We start from the raw sequence: 21,143 nt of genomic DNA on the forward strand, positions 1-21,143 counted from the left end.
GTGTCAGACTAGCAGCAGCAAAACTGCTGAAAAAATTTAGGGTAGATGGGGACTAAAAGATTTAGGTCAAGAAACTGAAAGGCTGTTCTTAGTATTGCTGTCATTTATGCTTCATTAGCCCCTTGCTGAGACAGCAAATAAAAGTCAGTAATGGCTTTCTCAGTGATGTAAATGGAGCTCCACGTAGTGCTTGTGCCAGGATTGGGACCTTAAAGCAGTTTTATGCTCGCTATTAAAAATCTGAGAAATTTAATTGAAAATTAAATGATATTCAGATAACACAGACCAAGTATATACATCCTCTAACCACAAGTTAGAAATATCCAAAGTTTTTTTGTACTTATAGTTATTGAAAGTTGATTTACAATCCTAAGGAATTCTGTTTAGACAAATTAAAAGTTACGAATTTTGTTAAAATCAAATACCCAAGTATTTCATATCATTGCATAGGACACTAATCAAAAAGATTTTATTCTTGCTAAGTTACCAGTGACTTAAATTTTAAGTAACATTTAGCCAAATTCTCTTCTTCAGGGTTCAGTGGAGCTCCATGGGCATAAAAAAGGAGAATCTGTTCCATTGTTTGCCTCTTATCCTAAATTGCTCAGACATCTGCTAGAACATTCACTAATACACCTGAGCTTGCTGATATGCAAGAACTAATGTAACAAGATGTTTTCTTTGAGCAATGAGGACTACATGGTCAAGCTGGTGTCTCTGATGCAGCAATAAAGTCACAGGACTTCTACATGGATATCATCCTCCACAAACTCAAAGAAATTACGAAAAGCATGAATCATTGTACAAAAGACTATGAAGCCAAGATGCTTTCAGTGTAAAAAAACAACAAACAGAGGCAAGGAACACAAACATGTAAGGAACTGATCTTTAAGTTACTACCTAGAAATAATGCACCCATACGTATGCAAAGGCAGAAAACCTGCTTCAAGAATAAGGTAAATTATATTGACTCTGTTTTTTCTAAGTAAAGAACGTGAAGCTAAGTAACATTCCTCCATAAGAGATATAACAGAAGAAACGTTTCACAAAATGGTTAATTGATTTGCCACACCTTGATAGGTTGTTAGATTGTCAGTGATTTCAGCTCAGAGGTTATCTTCAAAGAAAAATACTTCTGAAAAGACCTTGTGTAAGGTATTTGATATGTGCAACAATTTTAATTAGAAAAAAATGTACCAATAATTGGAAGGACTTGTCTCTTTCATCTCCAATTTCTATGAGATACATCCAGTCCATTGCCTCAAGATTGTTCACTACATTATATCCTCCAGTATACTCTTCAGGACCGACTTATTTTCCTCAGGTCTTTCAGTGCCCAGCAAAATGGAGCCCCAGCTTGGCTGTCCTCAATTTGCTACCATTATTTTTATTAATAATAAATAACATTACTCAAGCAATGAGACTTCTGCTACTTCTACTGGAAGATAATTCCATAGAGTAACAGAAGTCGAACTATTTCACTCTCTTTTTTGTTTACTGTTTACATCCCTATTAGTTGCCATTTGACCAAGTTTAACTCCTCTAATCTTTCTTCACAAGTCAATTACCCCAGCCTCAAATGTTTTTAATGCTAATATTCCACCTTTCATCCGTGCTTCTAATATTTTACAAAAACAATTAAGCTTCCAAAGAGTCAGATTGGGAAGTACTACCTCCATTTCAGAGATGGAAAAAATGGATGCACTGAGAGGTGAGATGATTTGCTCCAACAAGTCAGTGGCAGAACTGAGTATACAACTTCGAATTCTCTGTGTTCTTTTCAAGAGTTCTCATCTAAACCACATACCAGGAACCAAAACACCTCTCTGCCATAGGAGCTCCTTTTAAGAAAACACTGAAAGTTAACTAGTTGTGGGTGAACACTTTTCACAAAGCGATCACTCTATACCTGACCTATCAGTCCTCATCAAAGAAACCTGCACAATACTTTCAAAAGAAAAGCCTGGGAGCTTAAATTGATTACTCCACTAGACACCAAAAATCCCTGACTAAACAGAGACAGGTTTCAGAGTAGCAGCCGTGTTAGTCTGTATCCGCAAAAAGAAAAGTAGGGCTTGTGGCACCTTAGAGACTAACAAATTTATTTGAGCATAAGCTTAAATTTGCTAGTCTCTAAGGTGCCACAAGTACTCCTTTTTTAAGCAGAGACACTGGATTTATGGCTTATTAAAAACAATCGGTAAACCCCACCCCCCCTCTCTCCTATGACTACAGAGGTGTTAACAGGCTACTCTACCTTGAACCGTACCTTATAGTATGTGCGAACTACTTATTCTACACAATCTGTTCCACCTTGCATTTTGCTGTGATGCTGGAAGTTCCTTTCCCACACCTGAAGAGCTTGGAGTCGCTCAAAAGCTTGTCTCGCTCATCAACAGAAGTTGGTCCAATAAAAAATATAACCTCAGCCACCTAGTCCTTCTAATACAACTACACTGCATAGTTCTGGGTGTCATACACGTTGAAATTGGCTAGTTAAAGGTATTAGTGCACATTTAATTTAATTTTTACTACATCAATGTTGTTCAAGTTATGAACGCAAACGGTGCAACACAATTTACACATCAGCTATACACCACAGAAGAAAAATCAATACTGTATGCTCTCCTGCATAGACAGTGTCTGTATTTATACATCACTAAGCTCACTGTTAACACACAAACATTTCCAACTCAATTTTAAACACTGTTTAACCTCAGCATGAAAGACTAAGCACAATACAGGATTAATTCAGTAGTGTAATTAAATCTAGTCTTAGTCTGTCTTGATACGTAAGTCTAAAGAATTCAAATGTGTACTGCATATAAGTATGAGAAATGGCACTTGAAAAATCCACCTATTACCCACTAGCACAGGGGTCGGGAACCTACGGCCCGCAGGCTGGATCCAGCCCACTGCTTCATTTCATCCAGCCCAGGGCACGCCTCGGCACCCCCCCAGGGGCTGGAGCCGCGAAGGCTGGCTCGCCCCCCTGCAGGAGGAAGCTAGGGTCAGCTCCAGCCCCCGGAAGCAACCAGCATGTCCCTGTAGCCCCTAGGTGCAAGGGAGATCAGGGAAGCTCTGGATGTGGGCAGCGCACATCATGCAGAGCCCTCTGATCCCTCCACCTAGGGGCCAGACATGGCAGCCACTTCCAGGAACAGCACGGAGCCAGGGCAGGCAGGGAACCTGCCTTAGCCCTGCTGGGCTGCCAACTGGGAGCCACCTGAGGTAAGCACTGCCTGGCCAGAGCCTGCACCACAACCTCCTCCCCCAGACCTGAGCCCGCTCCTGCACTCCAAACCCCTTGGCCCCAGCCCAGAGCCTGCTCCTGCACCCCAAACCTCTTAGCCCCAGGCCAGAGCCCTCTCCTGTGCCCCAAACCCCTCATCCTCAGCCCCACACTAGAGCCTGCATCCCCAGCTGAAGCCCTCAGCCCCTCCCACACCCTGAACATCTCCTTTCTGGCTCCACGCCAGAGCCTAGGGGAATGAGCCTCTGTGCCCCTCCCCCCTCTATGGTGCTGTGTGTGTCCCGCGACTGATTTTTTCTGCGGGTCAATGGCCCTTGATAGAAAAAAGGTTCCCCACCCCCACACTAGCAGAACTACACCCAGTACACAGAGGCAGATGAGATGAATGTGGAGGGGCTGCACCAGTGAGGTACAACATCCCGATGTGAAGCTCAGCCATCCCTACATCCAGGAGCTGAGAGGGGGAGGGAGCTCTGCTATTTTAACTTCCTCCTCCAAACCTCCTCTATTGGTGACGTCTTCCCCAACGAATAACTCCACTTTCTGCCTCTGTTCTTCAGACCTTCCCTAGGCAGCAAGAGCAGTGTCAAGTTGACATGGTTTGTGATGGTTTAAACTACCCGCAGGGTACAAACTGCGTAAGTGAAACTGGCCACAGGTCTTATTATTTTCATCCTGCTTCTGCTTTGTTAAAGTAGGAGCAGCCAATAGCACAGGCACCGGAGGTGTATGCCAACTTAGGAAGACAATACTTTTACACTGACTTATAGGTCCAAAGTCAACTTGCAAATTCGTATTTCTATCTGAATACAGCTTACCTTCCATAGTTAATAAGTAACATCTAAAATAATTATAACTGAAAGTTAGTTAAAAAAATATTTGCCTAGATTTCCACTTTGTTTTCTTTTTGCATTTGACAGCATTGTGTAAAATAAGCTTCAAGCTTTCCCCTGTATAGTCAGTTCCTCCCTTACAAAAAAGATCCTTTTAACTGCAGGGGACAAAACTCTTATAAATAATGTAAAGGAATATTGTAAAATATTCAGGACATATCATGGTGACTGTCTCAAAAAAAAAAAAAAAGACAGTGTCCCTTTATCTTTGCAACCAGAAAGACTAAAACCTCTATTTAAAAAAACTGGAAGCTTAAGTTCTGTACAAACTGACAGTTTAATATTTCTACATTCAGTGTGGGCACATGGATTTTTCAAACCCCAACAAAGAACACAAACAGAATTATGCAAGCCCATAAACAAGCAGCAGTATTTCAAAAGTAAATTAGGGAACAGCATGGCAAAGAACTGTAATATGTATATGTTCCATTCTGTGCATCCGATGAAGTGGACTGTAGCCCACGAAAGCTTATGCGCTAATAAATCTGTTAGTCTCTAAGGTGCCACAAGTACTCCTGTTCTTTTTGCGGATACAGACTAAGACAGCTGCTACTCTGAAACCGTAATACGCATGCTTTTGCCCCTAAAGTCTGACCAATGAAGCTCAAGATCCAAAATTCCTAATAAAATCAACAGCCAAGTGATCTGTCTTCCATTAAACTGCAAGCCAAAGATCACCACTTCTCTATACACCCATGTATTTTACCAATGAACAGCAAATCAGTTTTGGCTGGATTATGTCAAAGCCTATTCATAGTCATCCAAGACAAAGTTGCTGTTTAGTTTCTCTCTGTAAGCAGATTTCAGTGCCAGAGATTTGACATACAAAACAAATGTTAGTGTCTTCCACTTAAAGCGGAAGCCTCCACTTCAGCTATAACATTTAATAATGGCTCCAAATGGTAGCATATAAATGCTAAAAAGATTCACAGATGTGCATTTTCCACGGAGGCATACCACTAGGAGGTAAGCCTCCAAACAAGCATGGACTGTATTTGAAAAGACAACTGTAATCCGTAATCCCCACTTGACAAGTTGTCTAGTCATTCACTAACCACAATATTTATGCTAGTTGGCACAAGTATCTGAAAGGAGCACTGGATTTGGGGTACTAGGAGGGAGATGGATGAAGCATCCTAAACATTCCAGCTATGTATGTAAGGGTAAAACAGACACACACACACACACACACACAGGGCTTTGCTGTTAAAAAAATCCTCACTGAAAAGAGCAAATACATTTCACATCTCTTTGGAGCAAATGCTGTTCCTATCTCTGCAGCAGTGGAAGGCTATCATAGCAGAACAAGTGGGCTTCTATTTCTGTTGTGCAGAGGTGCACTATCTATAAGCTTTCAAAATGGGCTCCTGAGCATTGCTGTCTAGCAGGGAGTTATGGAAGGACTGCAAATCCACTAGTCATTCCATCCCAAGTGGGGGCAGATACAAGCAGCACAAGAGTTTATTACAGCTATGGCTGTAATAGCTGATTCAGAATGGCTCAGCTGCACTTCAGTTCCTTCCCCTCCAGCTCCAGAGTGGCTTAGTGCTCCAAGTTTGCACTAGGGCCTTGGACACTATGCACCTCTGCTCTTTCAAACAGTCTTCTGTATTCAAAAATACAACATTGTATCAGTTCCTGTTCTCTTCACATTTGCAGGATTGTGCGCAACTATATAGATTTTTTATTTAAAGGAAAATGATGGAAATGGTGCTGGTAATTCAGAAGGTGGCGGCATTCTTTCTGAATCAGCACTAAACCAAAGCTCCAATATGGGTGTATGGCAGCAGTTCTCAAACTGTGGGTCACGACTTGCTGTGGCCCAGTGCCGAAGCTGAAGCCGAAGCCCTGGGCAACGGGGCTCAGGCTTTGGCTTCAGCCCTGGGCGGTGGGGCTCAGGCTACAGGCCCCATGCTGGGAGCTGAAGCCCTTGGGCTTCGGCCCCCCCTGCCCAGGGTGGTGGGGCTTGGACAGGCTCAGGTCCCACCTTCTGGGGCTGTGTAGTAATTTTTGTTGTCAGAAGGGGGTTGTGGTGTAATGAAGTTTGAGAACCCCTGGTGTATGGAATTTACCTGAGTGAATCATAAAACCATGATCCTGACCATCTAACTCAAGAACCTATGCTACTTTCTGCAATAAAAAGAACCTATCCAAAATACTGAGACTATTATTTCCTCTATCTAAACTCTACCTCCCTTTGCAATATTAAGATATGTCCTAAGCAACTGTGTACTGCCAAACAGCTGTTAATTTCCACCACACCAGGTAGCTGCATTTCAGCAATTTCTACAATTTTAAATATTTTACACTATAGACACTATTAAAATGGTTAAAACACACATCTTTACACACACGTCGATTTAAAAGTTTTTTAATAACTTCAAATCCATTCACTCATAATTAAAAAGACCTGGAGGGTTACTTATAAAAGAAATATGTCCACAGTCCTGCAGGAATGTTTCAGACCAAACATTAACATATTTTCCCCCTAAATCAGTAAAAATCAAGTGGGGAAGGGTTTCTAAATGGAGGAACTAAGTTTGTAACTGTCAATTTAAATTAAGCCCAAATTAATTTTGCGCAAATGTGTTTTTTTTATTTGATCATCCAGAAACTCAAACACAAAAAATTTACATTGTAACTATTCTGATAAATATTAAAATTTTTATTCAAAAGAGTCAACTAATCTAATTTCAGGTAATTAAAACCTGACACTACTAAATTGTGTAGCCAAGCTGATCGAGTCTCTCACACACACAGTACTGTATGTGTGTACACACAGTACTGTATGTGTGTACACACACACACACACAGTACTGTATGTGTGTACACACACACACACACAGTACTGTATGTGTGTACACACACACACACAGTACTGTATGTGTGTACACACACACACACAGTATTGTACAGTATTAGTTATCCAATACTGCCACCTGTCGGCTACCAGAGATACAGCACATATCCCTTTAATAATCAGGGTTCAAAACCAGAAGGGACCTCCAGAGCATCTAGTCTGACCTGTTCTAGGTCACACGCCACCAACACCGTCCAGAATCCGCACACTACACCCAACAACCAATTGCAATGTGATAAAAAACTTTACTTTGTAAATTAAGATTTCAGTTTTATAATCACTAATTGCCAACTACGGTTGCATGAAATATCAATTTTGAAAAGTATATTTTTAAATATTACCGTATTTAAATTATATTATGTGACACTACTGTACAAACACTAAGACGTGGCTAGTGAGGAATCAAGATGTGAGTTCCGCAAGCATGGGCTAGTCAGAAATGAAGGAATTAGGCAAGAACCAGGATGACAATAGAGGCCATGCCAGGAACCCATAACCTCTTCAAGAAAGTCTCTCACTCTTGAGACAGCAGACACACACAGTTTAGGAAGAGTTGGTCTTCAGAGACTGGGGAACCTTTACACAAGGTGTGTGGCTTTTTATTGTTTTGTGTACTGATTGGGTTGGTTTTGCAGGGGCTGACAGAATACGTTTCCAGATTTGTATGAATACGCACTGTTGCATAGTAGTCATGGAGAATTATCGTGGAGACACCCACACCATTAAATTAAGGAGTTGTTGGGTGGGAAGATAATGCCACTTGTACCTGCCCCTAAAAAAATTATAACATTACACACTTTGCCAGGTCAACACTTGTAAATATTTGGGAACTAGACACAATTATCCACGAAGGTTTGCATAACCATTACCCCGGCCTTCATGATGCGAGCACAGACCGGGTGTGCAGGCTGCATCTATAGGTTCAGTACAGTTCAAAGAGGCCAACTGTTCAAAACTCTCAATCATCTCCTGCACCTGCTACCTTGATCAGAAGCCCCTAAAATAATCATTGTACTACCATGCACAAAAGCACCCACTCTGGACTTTCCAACACCCAACTGTTTCCAAACTGTTAATAAAAAGAGTCCTTCCTGATTCAAAAGTTCTATAGCTACTGCTGCTCACCGCAGGTCTCAAGAACTCCATTGTATTAGTCTGTAACTGCATACTAAACATCGAGTGGCACCTTCTGAACTTCATCTTTAGACAGCAAATGGAACGGTTACCAAGTTATAGCACAAATTCCAGTAACGCTTCTCTATTTCTCTTGGATCACTTAAAACATTTGGTGATTGAGTTTCAGGCTCTCCAGGTGAAAAGAGTCTGAGAAAATCCAGGCCTTCATTTTGAGGATATGCCTGAGCAATGTCCTGAGTTTGTCTGGGAGTTATGGGAACTGGTCTGTTTTCCCACAAGCTTTTCAAAATCACTCATAACCCACTGCTTAAGGGTACTATGCTGGGAACTATGAAACAGGCCCAACTGCAATGGCTGATTAACTTGCTCTGCATGGATAAGAGCAGAACATCACCCAGAACATGACAGCTATCATAGACACATTTCACCTTGGCAGTTTATACTGGTGCAGTCCCACAGGTTCAATTACCAGTGGCCTAACCCTTTACTGCATGCACAACTTTCAGATGAGGAAGCAAGGTGCTTAGAATATGAACTGACCTGTGAACAATGTGTCACTTAAAAGCCATTATGCTGTAATCTGAGAATGCCAGCAGTGCCAGAATTTAGTCTGGTGCACAAGCATTTGAGTATGAAACAGACTGACTGCTACTAAAAAAAATTTAACCCCAAACAGGTGTGCATGCCTGGATTTACACGCATTACCCAACTGTCAGTGAGGATAATGTGCTTGTGAGATTTTTCAGTCCCTCAAGCCTGCTTCCAAAGTCTCAGAAACTTCAACTATGAAAATAATATAGAACAGAGAAAGATATAGGCCCAGTTAAGATAGGCTTCAAACGGGCAATTGTTAAGAACCAGGCAGACTCACCCATGTCCAGAGACACTTAAAGCAAGGGAATACATTCACCTGATTTAGAAAAGCAACGATTTTTTTGTCATATAACAAAAAAACTGGGAATAGGGGTATGGGGACTAGCTATGATAAAAATCCAAAGCTTGTCTAGTTCCCATTGTAAATAAGAATACATCCCAGCTTGAGAATTGAGCAAATGATGAATTCTGCCCTGAAGGAAAGAAGCAGGATTGCCTGTAGGTAAAAGCTCACTTTGCCTGCTAGTATCAAAAACTTGGTGGTGAGGAGGCTGCAGCAGGACAAATTGTCTGAAACAGCTGTTGCCTCCTATATTACTGCAAATCAGCACCAAGGGTGGAGGGACATCAAATATATGCATCTCTGTCATTCTTATGAGGCTTTTCTCACTTCCTCTTTGTAAAATTTTACCCTCGTGATTCTTTGGAGATGAGGGATGGCAGAAATTAAGATTCCCTGCTTCTGTCATGCAAAAGCAAAAACTGAGGGTGGAGTGAAGGAGCTCAGATTTCACTTCCTGGAAGATACTTTTATTCCACCGCCTCCGCAATTCCATTAAGTGGAATCATTAACACAAGGCTTCTAGAACTTTCCTCCAGGATGACAGAAAATGTCTCTAATAGTAGGGCCGAAGTGTGGTATACACTACAAATTGGACAGTTGTGGAAAATTGTAAGAGTCCGTTCCTCAAATTTGCTGACATTCAGTTATACACAAGGTTAATGCAAATTCTATCAATCACTGCAGAAATAGGCACAGAACCAAACAGTTTGCGAATTCAACTTGAAAACTAGCTCTACAAATAATTACATAAAAAGTCTATGCATTAGTTCTCAGTGTTACGAGAAGTTTTAAACAATGCCTTTGAGCCCTGGCTTCCCAAAATAGTCCCGCAAGTTACATCTTTATGGCTTTATGACAGATGCAGTTTGGCATTTCAAACTTCTTAAAAAAAAAAAATAAATCACTTCTGGCCTGAAACATTTCAGGCAAAAAGGAATTTCTCCCCCTTCATTTTTAAAATGTTTACCACTCAGTCTACCAATATCCCAAGCATAAATAAAGTGAAAATACAGTTATTCCCCAATGGCATCAGAAAGTGGAGGCTTGATAACAAACAGCAAAATGAGATGAGGGCACAAAGTCTTGTTCCTTTGCAATCTCCATCTGACTATTTCAAAGGAAACTGAGCAGAGGAGTGACCCATATTATTTAAGTTCCATTTGTCCTGTACTGGAAAGCAATCCCACGGTATGCTTCCTATGAGCAAAGGTATCAAATGCATTGTAGTGGTTTTCCCCACTGTAGGTTCACATACCTTCACCTTCCCTTGAAGTCAGGTTGCTAGGGATGACCGCAAAAGAATAAAATCTTTTAAAATTAAAGCCATCTGGAGCAGCTACCTTTCAAATATGTATTGGCAATCGTGACTCAATTTCATGTCCACCACATAACCAGAGCCTGCATGTCTAATAAATGAACTGTATCGTAACCAGAGGTATTTCTGAGCCACTCAGTCATGGGGCCCACTAAGACCCCACTGCAAATACTCAGGACTTCCCCACAAAGCTACATTTTTTACCCTGAAACAAGGACGTATGTAGTAAAACCCAAATGTTCTCTTGAAAAGTCTGTCAATTTTATTACCATACTGTGTGCCAAAAATAACCCCACAATAACTCCAGATAGCTAAACATTGTCCATGATGAAACTACCGTGGTATTCCAATATGTCACTCTTAATGGGTCATGCAATTTAAAAGATTATTAGAATGAATTCTATGACAATTTTTGATTTTGCTGATTTCATGATTTCACATATAATCCAAGAATCAACTGAGAGTTTTAAAGTCAGAGTTAAATTTCAGACACTTTTGTTTGCAGACTTTTTAATATTTGATATAATATTCTATATAGGTTTTTATATCACACCTTACTGTAGTATTTGAGCACCTAACCTTAGGCATAAATGCGTTAAAGTATCCAGATATATGCTGAAGCAATCACCTGGGGAACTCTCTCTATGAAAATTTAACTCATTTGCCATTATTTTGCATTGTGTCCTTCATTCTCAGCTTTGACTGGTTAAGAGCTATGGTTTTAATTTCAATATGTTACAGATGTTCTCAGTTTTCTTAAGTGATCTTTTCAGCACTGTATTAGGCATGTTCTACTGCTTGTTTATGGCAGAGGAGAGGAGGGCAAACAGATGAGAACATTAAAAACAGTCTTGTTCAAAGAGGAAGCAGGAGTAGGTAGGGTCTTATATCCCTTGGAATCCAGAAGATCCTGACCCAACGCCTACACATCACAATAGTTACCCCTCCAGAAATAAAGAGCTTGACATGGTGCCCATCAAAGTCGGTCAACTCTGCTCCAAAGTCTGACAGACAAGTCGTTAAGTGACAAAAGACATTCCCTCCAGGTCACTCCTCACCCAGGTGTTCAAATGACAGTATGCTTCCTTATGTTTAGACCAATGGTTGGGTTCTCCTTAACAAAAATAAAATAAAATAAACCAAAACACCTTACTCTACCAGAAACCACTGGAAGTAAAACAAACCCACAAGATTATCATAGAATTTGCTGTTATCTGTTAGATGTTACCCTATAATAGTTCACCTTAAGTGATCACTCTGGTTACAGTGTGTATGGTAAAACCCATTGTTTCATGTTCTCTATGTATATAAATCTCCCCACTGTATTTTCCACTGAATGCATCCGATGAAGTGAGCTGTAGCTCACCAAAGCTTATGCTCAAATAAATTTGTTAGTCTCTAAGGTGCCACAAGTACTCCTTTTCTTTTTGCGAATACAGACTAACACGGCTGCTACTCTGAAACCTATAAGCCAACCGTAATTGTTCTGAAGCCATTCACTTTCGTTTGATCAGAGGAAAAGTCTCTCTCTCCCTTTTCTTCCTATCAGTGATCACCATTTTTTTCCAGGGGAGGGTAATGAAATAGGACTCTCCTTTTGGGTCCTATCAATGCAGTACTTAAATTGTCAGGAGGGAGCACTATTTTATGTCACATGGTGTTCTTGCCCCTAAGGACAAGTGTGCTACTTCTGTACCATGATCAGAATCTGCCAGCACATAAAGAAAAAAAGACAGGCTTCAAATTAGTGTCCCCAATTGCAGCTGAGCACACCAAATCTTTCTTTGTCCAGTTAGATCTCAGTTGCATTCAAAATAATATGCAGTCTGCAGGTCTCCTAAAGCTCAACAGGCAGTTAGTTAAAGGTTTTTAGTGTTTCTACTGTAAAATTCATCCTCAAAAAGCAGGTTTAAAAGTTCAGGTTAAAATCTGGCATATAAAATCTCAACGTTTTTATATATACATACACATATAATCTGAAGACTACAGACAATGAATTTGTTTATAGTTATATAAGAAAAACACAGAAGTTTACTTACATAAGATTTAGTTCAGGTTTTAACTGAAGTAGAGATTTAAAAATCCCCAAGACAGTGAGATGTAAAAATGAACTACTGAATCTGCACCAAAATCTATTTTAACTTAAATTCAGTAATTTTTAGCAGGACTCATCACATACAAACATCAATCTGACATAACAGATCAGAACTACCTCAAAAGATGCATGGGACTGGACTAGATGACCTCTTGCAGTCCCTTGCTGTCCTACAATTCTATGAGGCCTACAAATATGGTTCACATCACTGAATGGACTTCCAAATACAGTTTACTCATGCAAAACAAGCCAGCAAACATGGTGAGCTGAAAGGGGGTGTAGTAAAATCTAATTTAAAAAGACTAGACTGGTTCAATCTAAATATTTAAATCAGCAAAAAACCTGGAAGTAGTTTGACTGAGATCATTACCTGTAATTTTGTACCCATAAGAAGCCAACTGTCCAGCCATGTATTCCCCATCTGAATTATTATGAGAACATCCCCATGTGCGTATCCAAATTTTTTGTGCACCGGGAATAATGCTGTTGGAGTGAACAGAATCAGGAAAGCAAGTTAGAGATAAAAACAAAACAAAACATGAAGTCATTTCAGGCACTCAGGAACAAAAGGTTTTGGTCCCTATACATTGGAATGTTAAATGACTCACACATGTAAACCCTCCACCCAGCCTCAATGAGGTGGAGAGGGAAGAAAAGATTCAGTATTTTAATGGGGGGTGGGGAAGGTAAGAAAGAAATGATAGCTTCAAAATAGAGAGGGTATATGGAAAGAGAAGACTATACTCTGTGGCTACATGGAATCAAAAACCAAACCCGATTTTTTTTTCTTAGATAGAGATTTCAATGTTCATACACAATACCAGACTGGCAGCACTAAAAATAAGTCATCTATCCATGAAATAGGTACAGCTAAATTGCAAGCTTCTCATGCTGCCTCACCTATGTGCCTTCAACTCACTCCACACAGGCCACCTATCAGACATCACTACTAATCCAGACCAGCTACTGACCAGTGAGGTAGGGATGAAAAGCTCTGTACCCCAACCTTTCTGAGCTACAAATGTATTATTAAAAAGAAAAAAAAATTAATTAAAGAATTAAAAAGCTGCTACTTTGAAAAAAGTATTATTGTGGCAGATATGTACCACTGTAGTAGAGAGCATGCCAGCTTATTTGAAGATTTATAATTGGGCTAAAAAGGTTGCTCTAGAGTAAAGCCTCTGCAGAGGAACAGCCATGATACAAAAGAGCCCAATAGAAGAACAGAACAGAAATCTCAAGGCTTGGCTTACACTACCAATTTACGTCTGTATAACTACAGTACACCCTGAGAGTTACGAACTGCCCAGTCAACCACACACCCGATTTGGAACCGGAAGTATGCAATCAGGCAGAAGAGAAAAAAAAAATAAAAAAGCAAACAGTACAGTACTGTGTTAAACGTAAACTACTAAAAAAAATAAAGGGAAAGTTTAAAAAGAGATTTTATAAGGTAAGGAAACTCTTTCTGTGCTTGTTTCATTTAAATTAAGATCCTTAATTGCAGCATTTTTCTTCCGCGTAGTAAAGTTTCAGAGCTGTATTAAGTCAATGTTCAGTTGTAAATTTTTGAAAGAACCACAACGTTTTTTTCAGAGTTACAAACAACCTCCATTCCCAAGGTGTTTGTAACTCTGAGGCTCTACTGTACATTGCTCAGGAGGGTGGGCTTCTCCCGTCAACGTAGTTAACAACTCTTGGGGAGGTGGAGTACCGACACCGATGGGAGAAGGCTAGGTAGTGTCTTCAAAAAGCCCTGCAGCTGCGCCACGGCAGCACTGTAAGTGCAGACAAGCCCTAAGAGACACTGAGGAGTCAAGAATGGCCAATGGATAAGAATCATGCCCGTTTGCAGAAAATTAGTAGGGCCTTGTCTATACTACAAAGTTTTGTCAGAAAAAGTTATGCCGCTTCAATTAAAACCGCTGTTGCGTGTCCACACTATGCTCCTTGTGTCGGCAGAGTGCATCCACACGAGCAGCTCTTGCATCGATTCAGAGAGCAGTGCACTGTGGTAGCTTTCCCACTGTGCAACTAGTTGGAGGATGCTTTGGGAAGGGTTTGCAATGCCTCATGGGGCAGGTGCAGTGTCACATGATGCAGGTTTCTCAATCCCATCATTCCATGGGCATCCTAGTAGATTGTCAGCCACTTTTCAACTGAAGTGTGGGGAGGGAGGAAGAAGAGAGTAGTGTGTGTGGGGGGAGAGGGAGACAGCAGGCTGACCAATTTATCCTGAGGCAGGGGGAGGGGAACACCCGCACACACATCAGCCCCTGACTCTGCTCCACACAGCAGTCTCTCCCTACACTCCTGGCAGAAGCAGCCCGCTCTGCCTGCCTATCATTCTGTGATTCTCTCCGAGTTCTCCCACAGCCTCCTCAGCTGCCGGGAACAGCATTCTGAGCAGCTCTGTGAACTCTCCATGTTGAGGAATGTCAAAGCAGCACAGCAATCTGCCCCCACACTCCCCACAGCAAAAGTCTGCCTGCCCATGTTTTCCTAGTGCAGGGGAGAACAGGAGCATTCCAAGTTAATGATTTGCTCTTTGTTCCCAGAACAGAGCAGCATGCTCAGCTGTCAGATACTTCCAGGCGCTTTGAAAGGGGAGGGGCACATGCTTGCAGGGCAGCAGAGATCAAACAGTAAGCAGAGCGGTCAGGGCAGGCATTGTGGGATACTGGTGGAAATCAGTTATGTCAACAAAACAAACAGCAGTATCTACACTGATGCCTTGTAGCTTTAACTTTTCTGCAAAATGCTTTATGCCTCTCATCCAGGTGGTTTTATTTTGTCAGGAAAACAGCAGAGTTTTCCGCCAAAAGTAGCTTTGTAGTGTGCATACCTCCACTGTTTTGTAGGAAAAAGGCAGATTTTCCTGACAAAACTCGGTAGTGTAGTCAAGGCCTAGGATAAAAGCAAACACACACGTGTGGTCCTTAAACCTCCCTGGCTAAATCCCAGACATAAAGCTCCAAAAAGGTCATCCTTTGTAGGGACGTAAATTACCACAGTAAAAAACACTGAAAACCACACAGTAATGGTGAGTGGCCAACAGAGAGAACTACTAAACATGGATAGCGGCCGATCCTTGATACGGCAACAAATACATTGATTCCATCATATCAAGAACATATTGTCTACTGTCTTTGAATGGGGCTAACTCTACAGACTTTATGATTAAAAAAAATGCTCTTATGCTTCTGAAATTCAGCAGATCTCTAATAGACTGTAAAGCATAAAGCAAATATGATGTTTCCTGTGAATTCCAGGATTAAAAGATTAAAGACTGAAAATGGATTATTTTCTTGTTTACTTAGTGCATTTGATAGCACTTTGCATATGTTCAGTTTCTATTGTTTGTGTGGGCTTCACAGGTAGCAACAGGGAAAAGAAAAACAAAATAAGAAAATGATGTACAATCACAAAAATTGGCAGTGGGACTAGAGGGCAGATCTAATATCTTGAAGTCTTTTTAGCATTTTCTAAAAACTTACATTCAATTTCAAATTTACTTTGAAGGGATACTTTAATGCAAAGACCTACTTCTACCCTCTCTTTTTATTCTTGAAAGAAGCATAGATGCATCAGCTTTCCTGTTGCAACCAACATTTTTTCTACAGAATATCAGTTTTATGTTATCTGATGCTGATACTCTTCCATGCCATTTAACAGTCAGTTATTTCCATTACTGAATAGGTAATCTGAAAGACTCAACAGTAAACTGTCACCACTTTTAACATTTTAAATTCTACTTCCCCACCCCTAAACCCCAAAAAAAACACTAGAATCCAAGAGCGAGATTTTCAAGAGCTCAGCTCCCATTTACGCACCCTAAATGAAAAGTCCAAATTGTCAGAACTTCTCAGTATCCAGTAACTGTCTCTGAAAATAATACGAGGTGCTGGCCAATATTGTATACCCGGGCACTTCATTCAGGCATTTCAGTGGGAGCTGCTGAGCTTTTTAGCAATTAGGTCACAATAGGGAGTACCGAGTATTTTTGAAACTCCGGCCCCAAATTATCAGCATGCTTAACAAAAGCAGCAACGTTTTTATTACAACCAAATCTGAAGACAACTTAAAAGCTATGTGGCAATGCCACATTCCATTTTATTTTAAAAAACCGGAAGTGTGTACATACTAGGGCTTTTTTGAAAAAAAGAACTTACCTATCGCTTGGTGGATCATCATCTGCCTGAACGTTTTTTTGTGAACTGCGTTTTCGCACTTTAGGAACAACATTCTTTCGTGCAAACTGTCGGTCATGTGGTTTCACATCTTGTGCTGACACAATATCCTCAATATCTTCAAGCAGTGAATCACAAGCAGCAGGCATCTTCAAGAACAGAAATATTTAAATACAAAATCAGATTCTATTGTCAGATATTAGTGTTGATCATGTGCACTCTTTGGAGAAAAGTCTGCTAACTTTTCTAGATACACATGCAATAGAGAAAGATATACATGAGCTCACGGTGCACCTAAAAATCCTCTATTGTGTAAGACCATATACAAGCTAATGACCTGATCCTGCAAACTCTTGCTGAATGAAATAATTCCAATTAAATCAAAGGAACTATTCTCAGGTGAGACAGAATTTGAAGAATGGGACTAAGTTAACAATAAGATCCACTTGGCATCTGAAAGTAGAATCAGGATCATGTATTTGTATTAGGAAAATAACCTATTATAAACAAAATGAAACTTAGTTATTTTGGACAGCAGAAAGAGTAGATGATGACTTTTATATTTTTCTTCTTCCACATATATCTAAGTTTGAAATGCCAAACTGAGGAGTTTATCATGCATATCAAAACAAAAACAAATTGCCCAAAATTAACTCAAATAGATTAACTGCATCCATTTAATTGAGTTTACAACTGTAAAGATACACATGTAAAGAAAACAAAATTATCTTGGTTAAAGTACCTACCATGAATAATAAACAATCTATCAGTACCACGTCTCTTATGAGCACCAATCTCAAGAAAGTGAAAACTCAGCCTTGAGTTCCGCAAACACTTAGACCATGTCTACACTATAAAATTAGGTCGAATTTATAGAAGTCGGTTTTTTAGAAAGCCTTTTTATACAGTCGATTGTGTGTGTCCTCACACAAATGCTCTAAGTGCATTTAGTCGGCAGAGTGTGTCCACAGTACCAAGGCTACAGTTGACTTCCGAAGCGTTGCACTATGGGTAGCTATCCCACAGTCTCCGCCACCCATTTGAATTCTGGGTTGAAATCCCAACGCCTGATGGGGCAAAAACATTGCCACGGGTGGTTCTGGGTACATACTGTCAGGCCACCCCTTCCCTCCCTCCCTCCATGAAAGCAACAGCAGACAATCGTTTCGCGCCTTTTTTCCTGGATTACTCGTGCAGACACCATACCACGGCAAGCATGGAGCCCGCTCAGCTCACCATCACTGTATGTCTCCTGAGTGCTGGCAGATGCAGTACTGCATTGCTACACAGCAGCAGCTCATTGCCTTTTGGCAGCAGATGGTGCATTATGACTGGTAGAGCACCCAGGAGTACGGCGTTGATGGCTTTTAGCTAACCTCGGTGAGGTCGGTCAGGGGCTCCTGGGCAAACATGGGAGTGACTCAGCCAGGTCATTTCCCTTTTTAAGTTTAGTCTCATGGAAATTCAGTCCTGCCGGCAGTCCTACTGCACCGTCTTCTGGCGAGCACCCAGGAGATGACAATGGCTAGCAGTAGTACTGCACCGTCTGCTGCCAGCCTAAGATGTATAAAGATAGATGATGTGGATCAAAACAAGAAATAGACCAGATTTGTTTTGTATTCATTTTCTCCCTCCTCTCTCCTTCCCTCCATGAAATCAACGGCCTGCTAAACCCACGGTTTTGAGTTCTATTCTTGAGGGGGCCATTCTGTTTCTCCTCGATGCAAAGCCACCCCCTTTGTTGATTTTAATTCCCTGTAAGCCAACCCTGTAAAGCCATGTCATCAGTCGCCCCTCCCTCTGTAAGAGCAACGGCAGACAATCGTTTTGTGCCTTTTTTCAGCACAGATGCCATCGCACAGGGAACATGGAGCCCGCTGAGATCACCGCCGCAATTATCAGCACTATAAACACCGAGGGCATTATCCAGTAGGATATGCAGAACCATAACCTGCAACAAAAGCGAAACCAGGTGAGGCGGCGACTGCAGCGTGGTGACGAGAGTGATGAGGACATGGACATAGACGTCTCACAAAATACGAGCCCCTGCAATGTGCATGTCATGGTATCAATTGGGCAGGTTCATGCCATGGAACGCCGATTTTGGGCCTGGGAAACAAGCATAGACTGGTGGGACCGCATAGTGTTGTGGGTCTGGGACAATTCCTAGTAGCTGAGAAACTTTCGCATGCATAAGGGCACTTTCATGGAATTTTGTGACTTGCTTTCCCATGCCCTGAAGCATAAGAATACCAAGATGAGAGCAGCCCTCACAGTTCACAAGCAAGTGGCAATAGCCCTGTGGAAGCTTGCAACACCAGACAGCTACTGGTCAGTCGAAAATTAATTTGGAGTGGGCAAATCTACTGTGGGGGCTGCTGTGATTCAAAGTAGCCAACGCAATCACTGAGCTGCTAAAATCAAGGGTAGTGACTCTGGGAAATGTGCAGGTCATAGCGGCTAGCTTTGCTGCAATGGGATTCCCTAACTGTGGTGGAGCCATAGACGGAACCCATATCCCTATCTTGGCACCGGAGCACCAAGGCAGCGAGTACATAAACCGAAAGGGGTACTTTTCAATGGTGCTGCGAGCACTGGTGGATCACAAGGGACGTTTCACAGACATCAAAGCGGGACGGCCGGGAAAGATACATGACGCTCGCATCTTCAGGAACTCTGGTCTCTTTGAACAGCTGCAGGAAGTGATTTACTTCCCAGACCAGAAAATAACCGTTGGGGATGTTGAAATGCCTACAGTTATCCTTGGGGTCCCAGCCTACCCCTTAATGCCATGGCTCATGAAGCCATACACAGGCAGCCTGGACAGTAGTCAGGAGCTGTTCAACTGTAGGCTAAGCAAGTACGTACAGAATGTTGGTAGAATGTGCATTTGGGCGTTTAAAAGCACACTGGCGCAGTTTACTGAGTCGTTTAGACCTCAGTGAAACCAATATTCCCATTGTTATTACTGCTTGCTGTGTGCTCCACAATATCTGTGAGAGTAAAGGGGAGATGTTTATGGCGGGGTGGGACGTTGAGGCAAATCGTCTGGCCACTGATTACACGCAGCCAGACACCAGGGCGTTTAGAAGAGTACAGGAGGGCGCGGTGCGCATCAGAGAAGCTTTGAAAACCAGTTTCATGACTGGCCCGGCTACGGTGTGAAAGTTCCATTAGTTTCTCCTTGATGAAACCCTCCCACCCCCGGGTTCACTCTACTTTCCTGTAAGCTAAGCACCCTACCCTCCCCCCTTCGATCACCGCTTGCAGAAGCAATAAAGCCATTGTTGCTTCACATTCATGCATTCTTTATTTATTGATCACACAAACAGGGGGATAACTGCCAAGGTAGCCCGGGAGGGGTGGTGGAGGAGAGAAGCACCGGGTGGGGTGGTGGAGGAGGGAAGGACAAGGCCACACAGCACTTTAAAAGTTTAAAAAACTTTAAAACTTATTGAATGCCAGCGTTCTGTTGCTTGGACAATCCTCTGGGGTGGAGTGGCTGGGTGGCCGGAGGGCCTCCCACCGCGTTCTTGGGCGTCTGGGTGAGGAGGCTACGCAACTTGGAGTGGAGGGCGGTTGGCTACACAGGGGCTGTAGCAGAGATCTGTGGTTCTGCTGCCTCTCCTGCAGCTCAACCATACGCTGGAGCGTATGAGTTTGATCCTCCAACAGCCTGAGCATTGATTCCTGCCTTCTGTGAGCAAGCTGACGCAACCTATCATCTTCAGCCCACCACCTCTCCTTGCATTCATATTGTGCTTTCCTGCACTCTGAGATTGTCTGCCTCCACATATTTTGCTGTGCTCGATCAGTGTGGGAGGTCAGCATGAGGTCAGAAAACATTTCATCGCGAGTGAGTTTTTTTTGCCTTCTAATCTTCGCTAGCCTCTGGGAAGGAGAAACATATGCAGCTGGTGGAGGGGAAAAAAAGGGAGACTGGTAGTTAAAAACATTTTATAGAACAATGGGTACACTCTTTCACGGTAAACCTTGCTGTTAACATTACATAGAACATGTGTTTTAATTACAAGGTCGCATTTTGCCTCTTATTGAGGGTATGCCGGTTTGGTGTGAGAGATCACGCATGCAGGGCCGTGCAACAGAATTCGGCTTGCAGGCAGCCATGGTAAGCCACACTCTTTTGGCTTCTTTAACCTTCATAACATGTGGGAATGGTTTCAAACAGCAGCGCCCTCATTTCCCATACAAAGTAGCCGTTGGGTTGGCCATTTAAAATGGGTTGGCAATTTAAAAGGAGGGGCTGTGGTTTCCGGGTTAACGTGCAGCAGAAAACCAACTAACCCCCCACCACAAACACACATACACACACCCAATTCTCTGGGATGATGGCTTCACCCCTCCCTCCACCGAATGGCTAAAAGCAGGGAAGATTTCTGTTCAGCCACAGGCAAACAGCCCAGCAGGAACCTCTGAATGTCCGCTTACTAAAACCACCCTAT

General features: G+C 42.0%; 1 protein-coding gene across 1 annotated transcript in view; it reads right to left on the minus strand.

Annotated features, from left to right (window-relative positions):
- CDKAL1 (CDKAL1 threonylcarbamoyladenosine tRNA methylthiotransferase) overlaps positions 1–21,143 on the minus strand; it is a 657,626-nt gene that overhangs the window by 624,293 nt on the left and 12,190 nt on the right. Inside the window, exons 3-4 of the mRNA XM_074944791.1 lie at positions 16,663–16,829; positions 12,861–12,973 (exon numbers count right to left, since the gene is read on the minus strand). Of these exons, the coding sequence (XP_074800892.1) occupies positions 12,861–12,973; positions 16,663–16,829 (280 nt within the window). The remainder of the gene's footprint in view (positions 1–12,860; positions 12,974–16,662; positions 16,830–21,143) is intronic.

The sequence above is a fragment of the Natator depressus genome, chromosome 2, assembly GCF_965152275.1.
Source record: "Natator depressus isolate rNatDep1 chromosome 2, rNatDep2.hap1, whole genome shotgun sequence".
NCBI classification, from domain to species: Eukaryota; Metazoa; Chordata; order Testudines; family Cheloniidae; genus Natator; species Natator depressus.